Raw genomic sequence first — 14,021 nt, 5'->3', positions numbered from 1 at the left:
AAAGAAATTAAAGAAGACCTTAGAAGATGGAAAGATCTCCCATGTTCTTGGATAGGCAGATTTAATATTGTCAAAATGACCATACCACCAAAAGCACTATACAGATTTAATGCAATTCCAGTCAAAATCCCAATGACATTCCTTATAGAAATAAAGCAATCATTAAATTCATCTGGAAAAATAAGAGACCCAGAAAAGCCAAAGCACTCCTTACTAAAGAAGAGTGAAGCAGGTGGTATTACATTACCAGACCTTAAACTGTATTACAGAGCAATAGTAACAGAAACAGCATGGTATTAACACCAACATGGACTTGTAGACTAGTAGACCAGTGATATAGAATAGAGGACACAGATATAAACCCACATAAATACAGTTATCTCATACTAGAGAAAGGTGCCAAAAACATACATTGGAGAAAAGACAGCCTTTTCAACAAATGGTGCTGGAAAAACTGGAAATCTATATGTAGCAAAATGAAACTAAACCCCTATCTCTCACCATGCACAGAACTCAAAGTGAATCAAGGACTTAGTTATTAGACCAGAAACCCTGCACCTAATAGAAGAAAAAGTAGGCCCAATTCTTCATCGTGTTGAATTAGGCCCCTACTTCCTTAATAAGACTCCTAAAATGCAAGAAATAAAATCAAGAATCAATAAATAACTGAAAAGCTTCTTCTCAGTAAAAGAAACAATCAGGTGAATAGAGAGCCTACAGAATGGGAGCAAATTTTTACCACTCCCATATCAGAAAGAACATTAATCTCTGGGATATATAAAGGACTCAAGAAACTTAACACTAAAAAAGAATAAATAAATAACCCAATCAATAAGTGGGCTAAGAAACTGAAAGGCACTTCTCAGAAGAATATCTTAATGACCTGGAACATCATGTTCAAGTAGAAAATTCTCAGGCTTCTTAGAGTTATGTGCCTTCATTTCCAGGAAAGCAAGCCTCCAATACAGCCGGTATCTCTTTTGAACCACAGTAATGTCTCCCACTATGAACTTAAGTGTGTACGTATAGGATCTGCCAGTCTACACAGTCCATGTGCATCTCACACTTGTGAACACCTGCCAATTGGCCACCTTTTGGGTACACAGATTGGAGAGAAATTCCGCTCTCACTAGAGTTCCTGGGCATAGGCCTGCATAGTTCTTGGTGCAGGGAAATCTGGGGCTCCTGGTGGGCATGGTACCCACACCCTATAAATCTCTCATAGAAGGAACATGGCTAGGTGAGGGCCAGTGGTCCCCATAAAATGTCCTGATTATAACCCATCCATGTATTTCTGTTTGCTTTTCTTTGTGTCCTTGCTTTTACTTCCTGTAGGATATGGTTTATATAAACCTCAGTTGTCTTTTAATCCCTCCTTTAATACCCTTTGCAATTATGCTACCCAGATTCTTCTTGAGTTTCAGAAGTGCTTTTACTGTGCTAAAAGTATTATGTGTTCCTGTCTCTTTTTCCTCACTGATTTGCAAGTTTCTCAAGAGCAGGATCATTTGTTTTTGCCTTCAATCCTAACATGAATTCTTACAAATGGGAAGTGCTTAATGCATGTGGCTTGAATTCACCACAGCTTTGGCGGCATTCTCCTGTTGTTGTAGTAACCCTATCAAAACAGGAATGAAGTTAGTTTAGCATGACTTGTTCATTATTGACTCATGCTGGTTCTCTTTTCTTACCTATGTGATCACAAAACATGTTAAATACTCCAGAATTTTGTGGACTTTTACTTACGTACTTACTGGTCATTATGTTCCTGGAATCTGTCTGTTCTTACTCGCCTTAACCCTGGAGTGGACCATGTGTCCAAAGAGCCTTGGTTCCTTCCTTAATTTGGAGGGTGCTGAGGGAGGGCTGTTGCTGTTTTAAAATTACTGTATTAAGGAGTAATATGCGGGGCTGGGGATGTGGCTCAAGTGGTAGCGCGCTCGCCTGGCATGCGTGTGGCCCGGGTTCGATCCTCAGCACCATATCTTTGTGTCCGCCGAGAACTGAAAAATATATATATAAAAAAAAGGTAATATGCAATAATTACACATATACGATAATATTTATAATATACAATATATTACACAAAGTATAAAATTTGGTAAGTTTTGACACATACACCCATGAAACCAACACAAATTTTGAGATTCAAATTTTATATAAAAAATTCATTTGTTTTTGTCAAGTAGTAGAAAATTTCTCTAAGAATTTATATACTCATCTCCAACCTACAACCCTGACCGCTTCCCATTTCCCAGGATTTAGGGTTCTTAGGGTAGAACACATCTGAGACTTGAAGGTTGTGTTCATTTAAAATGAATGGGTACTCTGAATTCCTTCAACTCCTTAAGGGCAGAGTATTATCTATCATCTTCATATCCTAATGTCAGAATGAGTAATCTGTTTACAGAAGGGACTAACCCAATACTTGATAAATTATTTGCTTAAGTGAGAATGAGGTTAAATAAAGATTTTATACCACCTTGCAATAATTGTCTTTTAAAAATATTTTTATATTGGTCAAGAATTCCAAAATAATTGTATCTTCTTTAAAGGGTATTCTACTAGTAATTCTTTTTTTTTTTTAACTTAAAAAAAAAAATTTTTTTTGTACTTTATTTTTTGAACAGATTCATAGTAGATCCTTAATCAAAATAATGTAGAATATAGTGTGAACTGTTTTGCACCCCTCCCTATCCCTATATGCTCTGCTTTTCTGCCTAGCGTTCTGTCCTTCCCCTTATACATACTCATACTACTTTCTTGTGTATCCTTTCGCAGTTTTTTTTAACGAAAATACTAGCAAATGTTGATTTTAATGTATTATTTACTTTAATTCCTCATTAGGAAAAGATAACATACTAGCCACTGATGTAGACCTTTTTTTTTTTGTTGTTGTTGTTGTTCTGTTTGGGGAGTTTTTTTTTTTGTTGTTGTTGTTGTTTTTTTTTTGGCTTAATATTGAAAATGTTTCCACATCATTTTTCTCTTCACCTCTAGTATTCCGTTGTATGGAAAACGAATTCCCTATTTGTGGCCTTTTTTTCTTTAATTAAACTTTACTTTAAGTTGATTATAGATTCTCACACAGTTGTAAGAAATAAAACATAGATCCCAGTTCTCCCCAATAGCAACATCTTGTATAACTGTAGTTCAGTACCACAACAGATGAATACTAGTACAATTTACAGGGCTCATTCATGTGTTACTAGTTTTATAGGCACTCATTTATGTGTATATAATTATTTAGTCCTGTACATTTTTTTTTAATGCTGTCATTTATTCTTTTTTGGGGGGGCAGAGGGGTATACCAGGGATTGAACTCAGGGGCACTCAACCACTGGGCCACATCCCCAGCCTTATTTGTATTTTCTTTAGAGTCAGGGTCTCACTGAGTTGCTAAGCACCTCACTTTTGCTGAGGTTGGCTTTGAACTCACAACCCTCCTTCCTCAGCTTCCTGAGCCACTGAGATTACAGATATGCACCACCAAGCCTGGCTTGTACCAATTTTATCATGTATAGATTCATGTAGCCACTATCATTCTTTTTTTTTTTTTTTTTTTTTTTTGGTACTGGAGATTGAACTCAGCTGTGCTCAACCACTGAGCCACATCCTCACCTCCTCAACCCTCGCTGAATGGCTTTTACTGAAGCTGGCTTTGAACTTGTGATCCTCCTGCCTCAGCCTCCCAAGCCACATCCTCAAACCTCACTGAGTTGCTTAGCTCCTCACTTTTTGCTGAAGATGGCTTTGAACTCGTGATCCTCCTGCCTCAGCCTCCCAAGCCACTGGGATTACAGACATGTGCAGATCCATTCTTTTTTGACATCTGTTGAAATATTTTTTTCTTTTATTAAATATATCTTTTTCTCTCTTTTTAATGGTTTGAATCTTAAATTGCCGCCCCCCCCCAAAAAAAAAAAAAAAACTCATGTTGAAGTCTTGGTCCCAGCTGATGACACAATTGGGTGGTGGTGGAAACTTTAGAATGTGGAGCCTAATGGGAAGGAATTAGGTCACTGGGGGTATGACCATGAAAGGGATATTGAGACTCTGACCTCTCCTTTCTCTCTTTTGACTCCTGGCTGCTACAAAATGAGCATCTTCACTCTACCAGGAAGTCCCCATCATGATGTTCTGCTTTACGCACAGGCAGAAAGCAGTGGGGCCAAATGATTATGGACTGACTTCATGAACCAAAATAAACCTTCCTTTCTACAGATTGATTTAATTTTTTAAATTATAATAGCACAACAAAATTCAACATCTTACCCATTTTCAAGTAGACTGTAAGCGTATCCATTGTCATGCAATAGATCTCTAGTACTTTTTCATCTTGGAAAACTGAAACTGTACCTGTTAAGCGCATCTACCTATTTCCTCCTTCTCTTGTCTTTGGTAGCCAACATTTAAAAAAAAATTGATATTTATTTTTTAGTTGTAGTTGGACACAACACCTTTATTTCACTTGTTTTGTTTTTTTATGTGGTGCTGAGGATTGAATCCAGGGTCTCGCACGTGTTGAGTTGAACGCTCTACCGCTGAGCCACAACCCCAGCCCAGTAACCACCATTTTACTTTCTGATTGTCTGAGTGTAACTAGATACCACATGTGATAGAAACGTACAGCATGTGTCTTTTGTGACTGACTTATTCCATTTAGCTCATGGCCTCACAGTTCATGCATGTTGTAGCATGCGATAAAAAGGTTAACCTTATTCTTGTTTTCTTTTTCTACCTTTATTGGGGCATAATTGATAGATTAAAATTTTATATATTGATGGTGGTTATTTTTTGGTTTTAGTGGTTTTTTTTTTTTTTTTTTTTTGGTACCAGGGATTGTTGAACCCAGGGCTGTTTAACTCACTGAGCCACATCTCCATCCCTTTTTCATTTTTATTTTGAAACTTGTCTAGCTAAGTTGCTTAAAGACTTACTAAATTCCTGAGGCTGTCTTTGAACTTGTGATCCTCCTGCCTCAGCCTCCTAAACCATGAGATTACAAGTACATGCCACCATTCCCGGCTGATGGAGATGTTTGATGTTAAGAATACATTGTGAAATGATTCCCATGATCAAGCTAATTAAAATATCTGTCACCTCTTTTCATGTATGTAGGAAGAACATTGATGGTCTACTCAGCAAATTTTATGTCTACAATACAGTATCTTAAGTACAGTCACTATGCTGTATATTAGATCTCTAGGACTTATTTATTCTGCACAACAAACATTGTACTGTTTGCCAGTAGCTGGAGGGTGGAAGGACATTGGTCAACCACCATTTACTCTGCTTGTATGACTTTTTTAGATTTCCCATATAAGGTAACAACATTCAGTATTTCTGTGCCTGGCTTATATAACTTAGTATAATGTTCTCTAGGTTCATTCATGTAATCACAAAAAAAAGAAGTTTTTTTTTTTTTTTTTTTTTTGGTACCTGGGATTGAATCCAGGGGTGCTTAAACACTGAGCAATATCCCCAGCCCTATTTTGTATTTCATTTAGACACAGAATTTCACTGAGTTGCTTAGCGCCTCACTTTTGTTCCGAGGCTCCTGCCTCAGCTTCCCAAGCCACTGGGATTACAGGCATGCACGACACCTGACCTCCCTTATGTTTTATTCTAGTTTTTTTTAGGTCTTATGTTTAAGTCTTTAATTTATTTTGAGTTGATTTCTGTATATGGTATGGGATAAGCATCAATTTCATTCTTCTATTTGTGAATATTTTATTTTTCCAGACCATTTATTTAAGAGACATGCAAAGATAATTTGACCATAAATGCATGAACTTTTTTCTGGGTTCTATTAATGTCTATATGTCTGTTTTCATGCTAGTACATGCTGGTTCCCTGCAAGCATTCTCTCCCCCCCCCCCAGAGATTTTTAGTTGTAATGCACACAATACCTTTATTTTATATATTCATTTTTATGTGGTGCTAAGGATCGAACTCTCAGTGCTTCACATGTGCTAGACAACCGCTCTGCCACTGAGCCCCAGCCTCTTAAGGGTGTAATTGACAGGTAAAAAAAAAGCAATATATTTGCAGTATACAATATGTTATATTACATGTTGTGAAATGATCACCTTAAGCCAATCGATCTATCCATCATTTTACATACTTAACATTTTTCTGAAGTTGTCATGCCATACAACAGATCTTCAGAATTTATTAATCTTAACTGAAAGTTCATGCACTTTAATATTTCCTCAAGTTTTTCCTACCTCCTATCTATACCATATCCCAATTACTATAACTTTGTGATGTGTTTTGAAATTAGTTAAGATGATACCTCTACTTTTGTTTTCTTTTTTTTTAATATTTATTTTTTTGAAGTAGTTGGACACAATACCCTCACTTTGCCTATTTATTTTTATGTGGATCGAACCCAAGGCCTTGCATGTGCTAGATGAGCACTCCACCGCTGAGCCACAATCCCAGCCTCTCCCTTTGTTCTTGTTCAAGAGTCCTTTGGCTATTGGTTCCTTATAAATTTGGGGATTATTTCTGTGGAAAAAATTTTAAAAGGCCATTGAAATTTTCATAGGGGTTGTACTGAATCTATTAATTGCTTTGGATAGTATAGACATAGACATTTTAACAATATTAGTTCTTTTTTAAATAAATTTTTAGTTGTAGATGTACACAATACCTTATTTATTTAGTTATTTATTTATTTATTTTTATGTGGTGCTGGGGATCAAACCCAGTGCCTTACACATGCTAGGCAAGTACTCCACCATTGAGCTATAACCCCAGCCCACAATATTGGTTCTTAACAGCCATGAGTACAGGTTGTCTTTTCATGTATTTGTGCCTTTGATTTCTTTTATCCATGTTTTATAGTTTTCAGCATACAGATCTTTTACCTCATTGGCTCAATTTATTCCTAATTATTTTATTGATGCTATCATAAAGGAATTTATTCTCTTAATGTCTCTTTTAGCTTGTTAGTACATAGAAGCAGCTGATTTTTATGTTAATTTTATGTTTGCTACTTCATTTATTCTAACAAGTTTTTTTTTATTTGTCAAGTCTTTAGGATTTTCTACATATAAGATCATGTCTGTGAGATAATTTAAAAATTTCTTTCCAATTTAGTTGCCTTTTATCTCTTCTTCTTACCTAAATTCTGTAGCTTACAGTCCTAGTACTACATTGAATACAAGAATTGGGAGCATTCAGCCCTTATCTTGTTCTTGATCTTAAAGGAAAAACTTTTCACTGTCAAGTATGTTAGCTGTGAGCTTGATATATATGGTCTACATTTTGCTGAGGTATATTCCTTCAATACATAATTTTGCAGGGAGAATAGCAGGGATTAAACTCAGGGGCACTCCACCACTGAGCCACATCCCCAACCCTACTTTGTATTTTATTTAGAAACAGGGTCTCACTGAGTTGCTTAGCACCTTGCTTTTGCTGAAGCTGGCTTTAACTCAGGATCCTCCTGTCTCAGCCTCCCAAGCAGCTAGGATTACAGGCATGCACCACTGCAGCTGGTTTGTGTACATAATTTGATGAGAGTTTTTATCATGTGAAGAATGTTGAATTGAATTAGCTTATTTTTTTAAGACTGGGTAATGTCCATTATAGGTATACACTACTTTTAATCCATTCATTGGACAGTAGATATTTGGGCTGCTTTTACATCTAGGCTACTGTGCTTGATGCTGCCATCAACATGGGTATATCATTATCTCTTAGAAATCCTGTTTTGAATTACTTTGGGTATATATATATCCAGAAGTGAAATTACTAGATTATAATGCAATTCTATTTTTAATTTAAAAAAATTTAGCTGGAGATGGGCACAATACTTTTATTTATTTGTGGTGATAAGGATCGAATTCAGTGCCTCACACATGCAAGGCAAGTGCTCTACCACTGAGCCACAACCCCAGTCCTGTTTTTAATTTTTTGAGGTAGCTTCATCCTATGTTGTGCAGTGACTATACCATTTTATATTTCATGAACAGCGCTTGGGTTCCAAGTTTTCCCCATCCTTGTCAATACTTGGTATGTTCTGTTTTTCTCAATAGTGAAAATCCTGGTTGGGCTGGGGATGTGGCTCAAGCGGTAGTGCGCTCGCCTGGCATGCGTGCGGCCCGGGTTCGATCCTCAGCACCACATACCAACAAAGATGTGTCCGCCGAGAATTAAAAAATAAATATTTAAAAAAAAATTCTCTCTCTCTCTCTCTCTCTCTCTCTCCTCTCTCACTCTCTCTTTAAAAAAAAAAAAAAGAAAATCCTGGTAATTGTGAGGTATTAACTCATTATGGTTTTGATTTTGTATGCTTCTTGGCCATTTGTGCCTATTTTTTAATGCAGAAATGTGTATTCAATGTGATCCCTTATTTTTAGTGTTTCTTTTTTAATGAACTGTTCTTGGATTCTTATGATAAATATTACTTGGTCATAATAATTTTAATAATAATTTTTTTATAATCACTAGTATTGGAGATTGAATGCTCTACCACTGAGCTATATCTCAAGCCCTTTGTATTTTTTCATTTTGAGATAGGTTCTCACTAATTTGCCCATGCTGGCCTGAAACTTGTAATCTACCAGGTAGCTAGGATTAGCCTTGCACCACCATGCCCAACTTGAATTATTGTTTTAATGTGTTGTGAAATCACATTTACTCATTTATCTTCTGATGTTCAAGCTTGTGCTTTCAGAAAAGATTGATCATTAGTTTTGGTTTTAATTATTTTGCATCTTAATTTATTTAAAGTTTGTTTGCCTTATAAGAAGTAGTTAGGAAACTATTTTTTTCTCTTTGGTTGATGAAACTCTTTATTTTCTCAACTATGAACAATTTATTTATTAACCTTTGAATTTTTTCTTTTTGAAAAGAGCAAGTTTATCAGTTAAAAGGAAAAATATAAGTATCCTGAATTTGATCCATCCCCAAAACTCTATAATCACAAATCAGATTACAATCCCAAGCTGCAACTATAAATTGTTTAAAAGACATACATTTTGGGGCTGGGATTATGGCTCAGGGGTAGAGCACTCGCCTAGCATGGGCGGGATCCGGGTTTGATCCTCAGCACTACATAAAAATAAAGGCATTGTGTGGTGTCCATCTAAAAATAAATAAATAAATATTTAAAAATAGAATAAAAGACATAACATTTAAATTACAGAACTGGGGCTGGGGATGTGGCTCAAGCGGTAGCGCGCTTGCCTGGCATGCATGCGGCCTGAGTTTGATCCTCAGCACCACATACAAACAAAGATGTTGTGTCCGCCGAAAACTAAAAAATAAATATTAAAAAATTCTCCGTCTCTCTCTCTTTCTCTCTCTCTCTCTCTCTCTCTCTCTCCCCCTCTCTCTCTAAAAAAAAAAAAAATTACAGAACTGTAGTATGTCTTTTGTTGGGGAGAAGAGGGAGATGAGCAGAGATCCCAGGGAACAAAAACAATATTTGCTCTATCAAATTAATTTTTAAACACCCACTATTAAGAGGCACTGAAAAGTCCACTGTAAAAGATATGCCAATGAAGTATGTTTGCCAAGTATCAGAAGAGAAAAATATAGAGAGATAGCAAATGTTATGATGTTAATGGCTGGGGTTGTGGCTCAAGGGGTAGAGCTCTCACCTAGCATGCTTGAAGCACTGGGTTCAATCCTCAGCACCACATAAAAATAAAATAAAGGTATTGTGTCCATCTACAACTAAAAATATATTTTTTAAAAAAGAATTAACCTCTTTGTGATCAGTACTGTGATGATTATATTAACCAAAAACTCAGCAAAAAGAAAATGGGGAGAGCAACAGAAACAGTCCACACTCCATGGACAGGGTCACACCTTCTTTTGAAGTAGGAATGGCCTTCTAACTTAAAAGATGTCAGTTATAGAATTGGGGTTGTAGTTCAGTGGCAGAGCACTTACCTAGCACATGAGAGGCCATGGGTTCAATCCTCAGCACCACATAAAAAATAAATGAATAAAATAAAGCTATGGGGGAAAAAAAGTTACCTTATCAAAAAAAAAAAAAAGATGTCAGTTATTTCATCACTGAGTGTTCATGCAAAAAGAGAACACTGACCTGAAATCTTGTTGAATTATCATGTAAAGCAAATATGTGATTTGGCTACTGTTTAGTAAAACTAGAAATTTATTAAATTGAGTTGAAATCAAGTGTTTCACATCTTTTAAAATTATTTATTCATTCATTCATTCATTCATTTTTGCAGTATGAGGGATGGAACCCCAGGGCTTCATTTCTACCACGGAGCTATACCCCCAGTCCTTTATTAATTTCTCTCTTTTGTTGAAGGTGTGGTCTTTATATGATTTGCATTACCAAAAATGTTTTCTTTCCTAAAAATATGTATTCCCAATATTGAGTGAGCTTGCTTAAACTACACATCCAAGTAGTGATTTTTCTATTTAAGGAAGTATATTTCACTTCAGAATATTCAGGAACAGTGTAAAGTATGTTAATGATATTGTGGGATCATTGAAGCTGAATAAGTCAAGTTCCCTCCTAGAGCATAGTCTTATGGTAGATTCAGACAAATGCAGTGAGTCTTAAGAGATTGATAAATATCGTTATAGAAGCACAAACTTTAGTCGAATAGTTGTTTTCTTGCCCTTACCCTGAGGAAACAAGAAACAGGGTTTTATTGCTTATAAATATTACTTCATTGCTTTGGTCAATAGGCCAGATATTGATATTTATTACTATAAAAAACTTTTATAGAAAATATTTCAATAGAATGTTGATTATGAAGATACAATACTCAAGGTTTAAATTCATCATGAAATTTTTATTTTTGCTCCTGTTTGGAATTATATGAAGTTAGATCTTAATTGAGCCCTGTGTTTTGGCTATGAAAATATTTGTTGAAGTCTATTTTACAGGTTTTGTTGTAAAACTATCCCAACCTCCTTGTTCCGTTTCTTGGGAACAGAAAAGAAATATGTCATTTTGCAATTAAGAGAAAAAGTATTGATAAAGAAGTAATCAAGGCATTTTCTTGGTTTGTTTTTGTTAGGGTTGAATAAATATGTAGTTGATCATTTGAACATTTCTGCTGAGTCAGAGGAATTTACTACAACAGTAAGCTCTTGTTTTGGAGGCAGAAGTGATTACTCTGATCAGAATGCAGTTGCTGTCTAAGACAGTGGGAAAATGATTTTGTGTATCTGGCATAAACCCGTGTTTTGGGTTTATGAAAATGGGCATCCACCCAATGAACAGGACTGAATCCTCTCTTATGTTTGAATCTTCTGTTATTTTTTGTCATATTCTGTCAGTATATTTTCTCCCTACTTTGAGACCTTTTTTTGGATAACAGATATTTACACTGAATGATAAAATTTTAATATTTTACCAATTTATATTCTTTCCACCAAGAGATTCTGTGGACTGTTGTTAATGCCATCTCTCCCTCCCCGCTTTTTTTCAAGCTCTGCCTATGATAATATCAACAAAGTTCGAGTAGCTATCAAGAAAATCAGTCCTTTTGAGCATCAGACCTACTGCCAGAGAACCCTGAGGGAGATAAAAATCTTACTGCGCTTCAGACATGAGAACATCATTGGCATCAATGATATTATTCGAGCACCAACCATTGAGCAGATGAAAGATGTGTATCCTTTTCTGGCTGTTAACTGACTCTACTGCTTAATCATCTTATTGAGTAAATATAACTTGAAATTCACTAGATTTGTCAGAGTGAAGGAAAATATATAAAGCACATTTAAGAGAAGATTGTAATCTACTTGCTATTTACCATAATGCTTGCATGATTTAAATTTTTTTTTCTGGTTTAATTTTTTTTTCTCTGACTGATTTTATCTTTTGTCAGTAATTTATTTTAGTATCTCTTAGGTAAGTCTAATGTTTTCTTCGTTGGTTTCAGTAAAGACTTTCTTTAAATGTAGTTATGGAAAGTATTGGTTAATATAATTTCCAGTCATGTGTTTTCTGGTCAATGGATGGTTTGTTATCGTGGTAAAAAAGGAAAGGAAAAATCAGTCAAGAAAGAGGGTTCAACAGATATCGACCTAAGTCAAATCGGTACTGTCCTGATCTCAACAGTGTCATCACTCCTCTTTAGGTCTCCATTTCCTTATTTTTAAAGTGAAGTAACTGGACCTCATGATCTTTAAGGCCAACTCCACCTTGAAATTAATGTGAATAACTAGGACTAACATTAGAAATCTGGGTTAAGGCCAAGTGTGGTGACACATGACTATAATCCTAGCAGCTTGGAGACTGAGGCAGGAGGATCACAAGTTTTGAGGCCAGCCTCAGCAATTTAGCAAAGGCCTTAAACAACTTAGTGAGACCTTGTCTTAAAATAAAAAGGACTAGGGATTTAGTTCAGTGGTAAAGTGCCTCTGAATTCAATCCCCAGTGCCAAAAAAAAAAAAAAAAAAAAAAAATCTGGATTAAGCAAGATTACATATGAAAGAGGCATTAAGCATGCTAAAGGCTACTATAATATTCCTACCAATTTGTCCAATTTGTGGTTTGCTCCTCCTGGGAACTGCATTTTACTGTTTCTAGGGAGCTCTTTACATTTTTAAATAGCTCTGTTAATAAGGTATAGTGATATTTTAAGTGAAATGCCTCCCATTGCTACCATCTGTAGGTCCTACTTTATTTCTCTTTCGCCCTGAAAACAACCTTGCAGATGACAAGTTTTTACGTCCTGTGTCTTGAGTCCCATGTAGGTCTCATCTAGCATGAATATGGGAAACAGAGAAGTATTTATGCAGAAATGAATTTTTTAAAATACAAAAATGAAATATTATGGTAAAGTTAAACAAAGGTTTCTGTAATTTAATTTCTGTAAGAAAGAAGGTAGCCATAGCTGTGCTTAGATACACAGCTAAATAAGAAAGCAAGAGAAGCAAAGCCAGCACACACCCTTTCTAAGCATTACTTCCCTTGGTCTTATTTATTTTTATAGGATCTTAACAGTAATCAAAGAATCAAAAAAAAAAGATTAAGACTGAGAGGTTTAGTTTCAACGTTTTTCTGGAGTTTTATGGTTGGTTTCTGAGGAGATGGGGAGATGGCACAAAGAAAGGAAGAAAAGAATAGTGACATTTATAAGTGGTTGCTGGGCCAAAGAAATGAAGGAGTGTATGATACTTTTGGCCACCACCTACCCTCTCTAAACTTGAGTGGGGAGTTAATGATGGTAGACAATTTAGAGAACAAGGGAGTTGAGACTTAGATTAGCCAATATTTCAGCTTCAGGTCTTAGGGTCTATAATCAGCCACATTATACAGGTATAATGCCTGTTTCCCACAGGACCTAGTCAGGGAGTTAACTATTTCAGGTTTCTTCCAGAAAGGTACACTAAATTTTCTTCATTTTTCTCCTTTCCCTTGAAAACCTTATGGGCTATTTGGGAAGAGAACTGAGAGAGGGTGAATTTTGTTGTTAATGTTTTGTTAAGTTTGACCAGCTATTTGGTATTTTCTTTAACCTGTCCAAACAGATATATAGTACAGGACCTCATGGAAACAGATCTTTACAAGCTCTTGAAGACACAACACCTCAGCAACGACCATATCTGCTATTTTCTTTACCAGATCCTCAGAGGATTAAAATATATCCATTCAGCTAATGTTTTGCACCGTGACCTCAAGCCTTCCAATCTGCTGCTCAACACCACTTGTGATCTCAAGGTCAGCCAGGTTATTTATTTTTAGGGTGATATATATTTGGGGGGGGGACTGTTTCATATTTAAGATTATTCCAGAAAACACTTAGCAAAAACTTAGCAAAAAATACAAGTAAAAGGTGCCAGTCATCATCATCTCTATTCCATTCTTTCTTCCATTCCAGAGATAAGAAACTATTAACAAATTGGTGTATTTTCTTCCAGCGTTTTTTGTGTTCTTTTATTACGTGTGCATTTTTGTATTTTTTATGTGCAAATAGTTATTGTGTTTTTTTTTTAAGAGAGAGTGAGAGAGGAGAGAGAGAATTTTTAATATTTATTTTTTAGTTGGCAGACACAACATCTTTGTT

General features: G+C 35.7%; 1 protein-coding gene across 1 annotated transcript in view; it reads left to right on the top strand.

The window, feature by feature from the left end:
• Mapk1 (mitogen-activated protein kinase 1) overlaps window positions 1-14,021 on the top strand; it is a 79,274-nt gene that overhangs the window by 27,317 nt on the left and 37,936 nt on the right. The window contains exons 2-3 of the mRNA XM_078038845.1: window positions 11,437-11,619; window positions 13,486-13,675. Of these exons, the coding sequence (XP_077894971.1) occupies window positions 11,437-11,619; window positions 13,486-13,675 (373 nt within the window). The remainder of the gene's footprint in view (window positions 1-11,436; window positions 11,620-13,485; window positions 13,676-14,021) is intronic.

Source organism: Ictidomys tridecemlineatus, chromosome 2 (assembly GCF_052094955.1).
Source record: "Ictidomys tridecemlineatus isolate mIctTri1 chromosome 2, mIctTri1.hap1, whole genome shotgun sequence".
In the NCBI taxonomy this organism is placed as follows: domain Eukaryota; kingdom Metazoa; phylum Chordata; class Mammalia; order Rodentia; family Sciuridae; genus Ictidomys; species Ictidomys tridecemlineatus.
The sequence above is the reverse complement of the archived record's forward strand: the minus strand, read 5'-3'. Positions and strand labels throughout refer to the sequence as shown.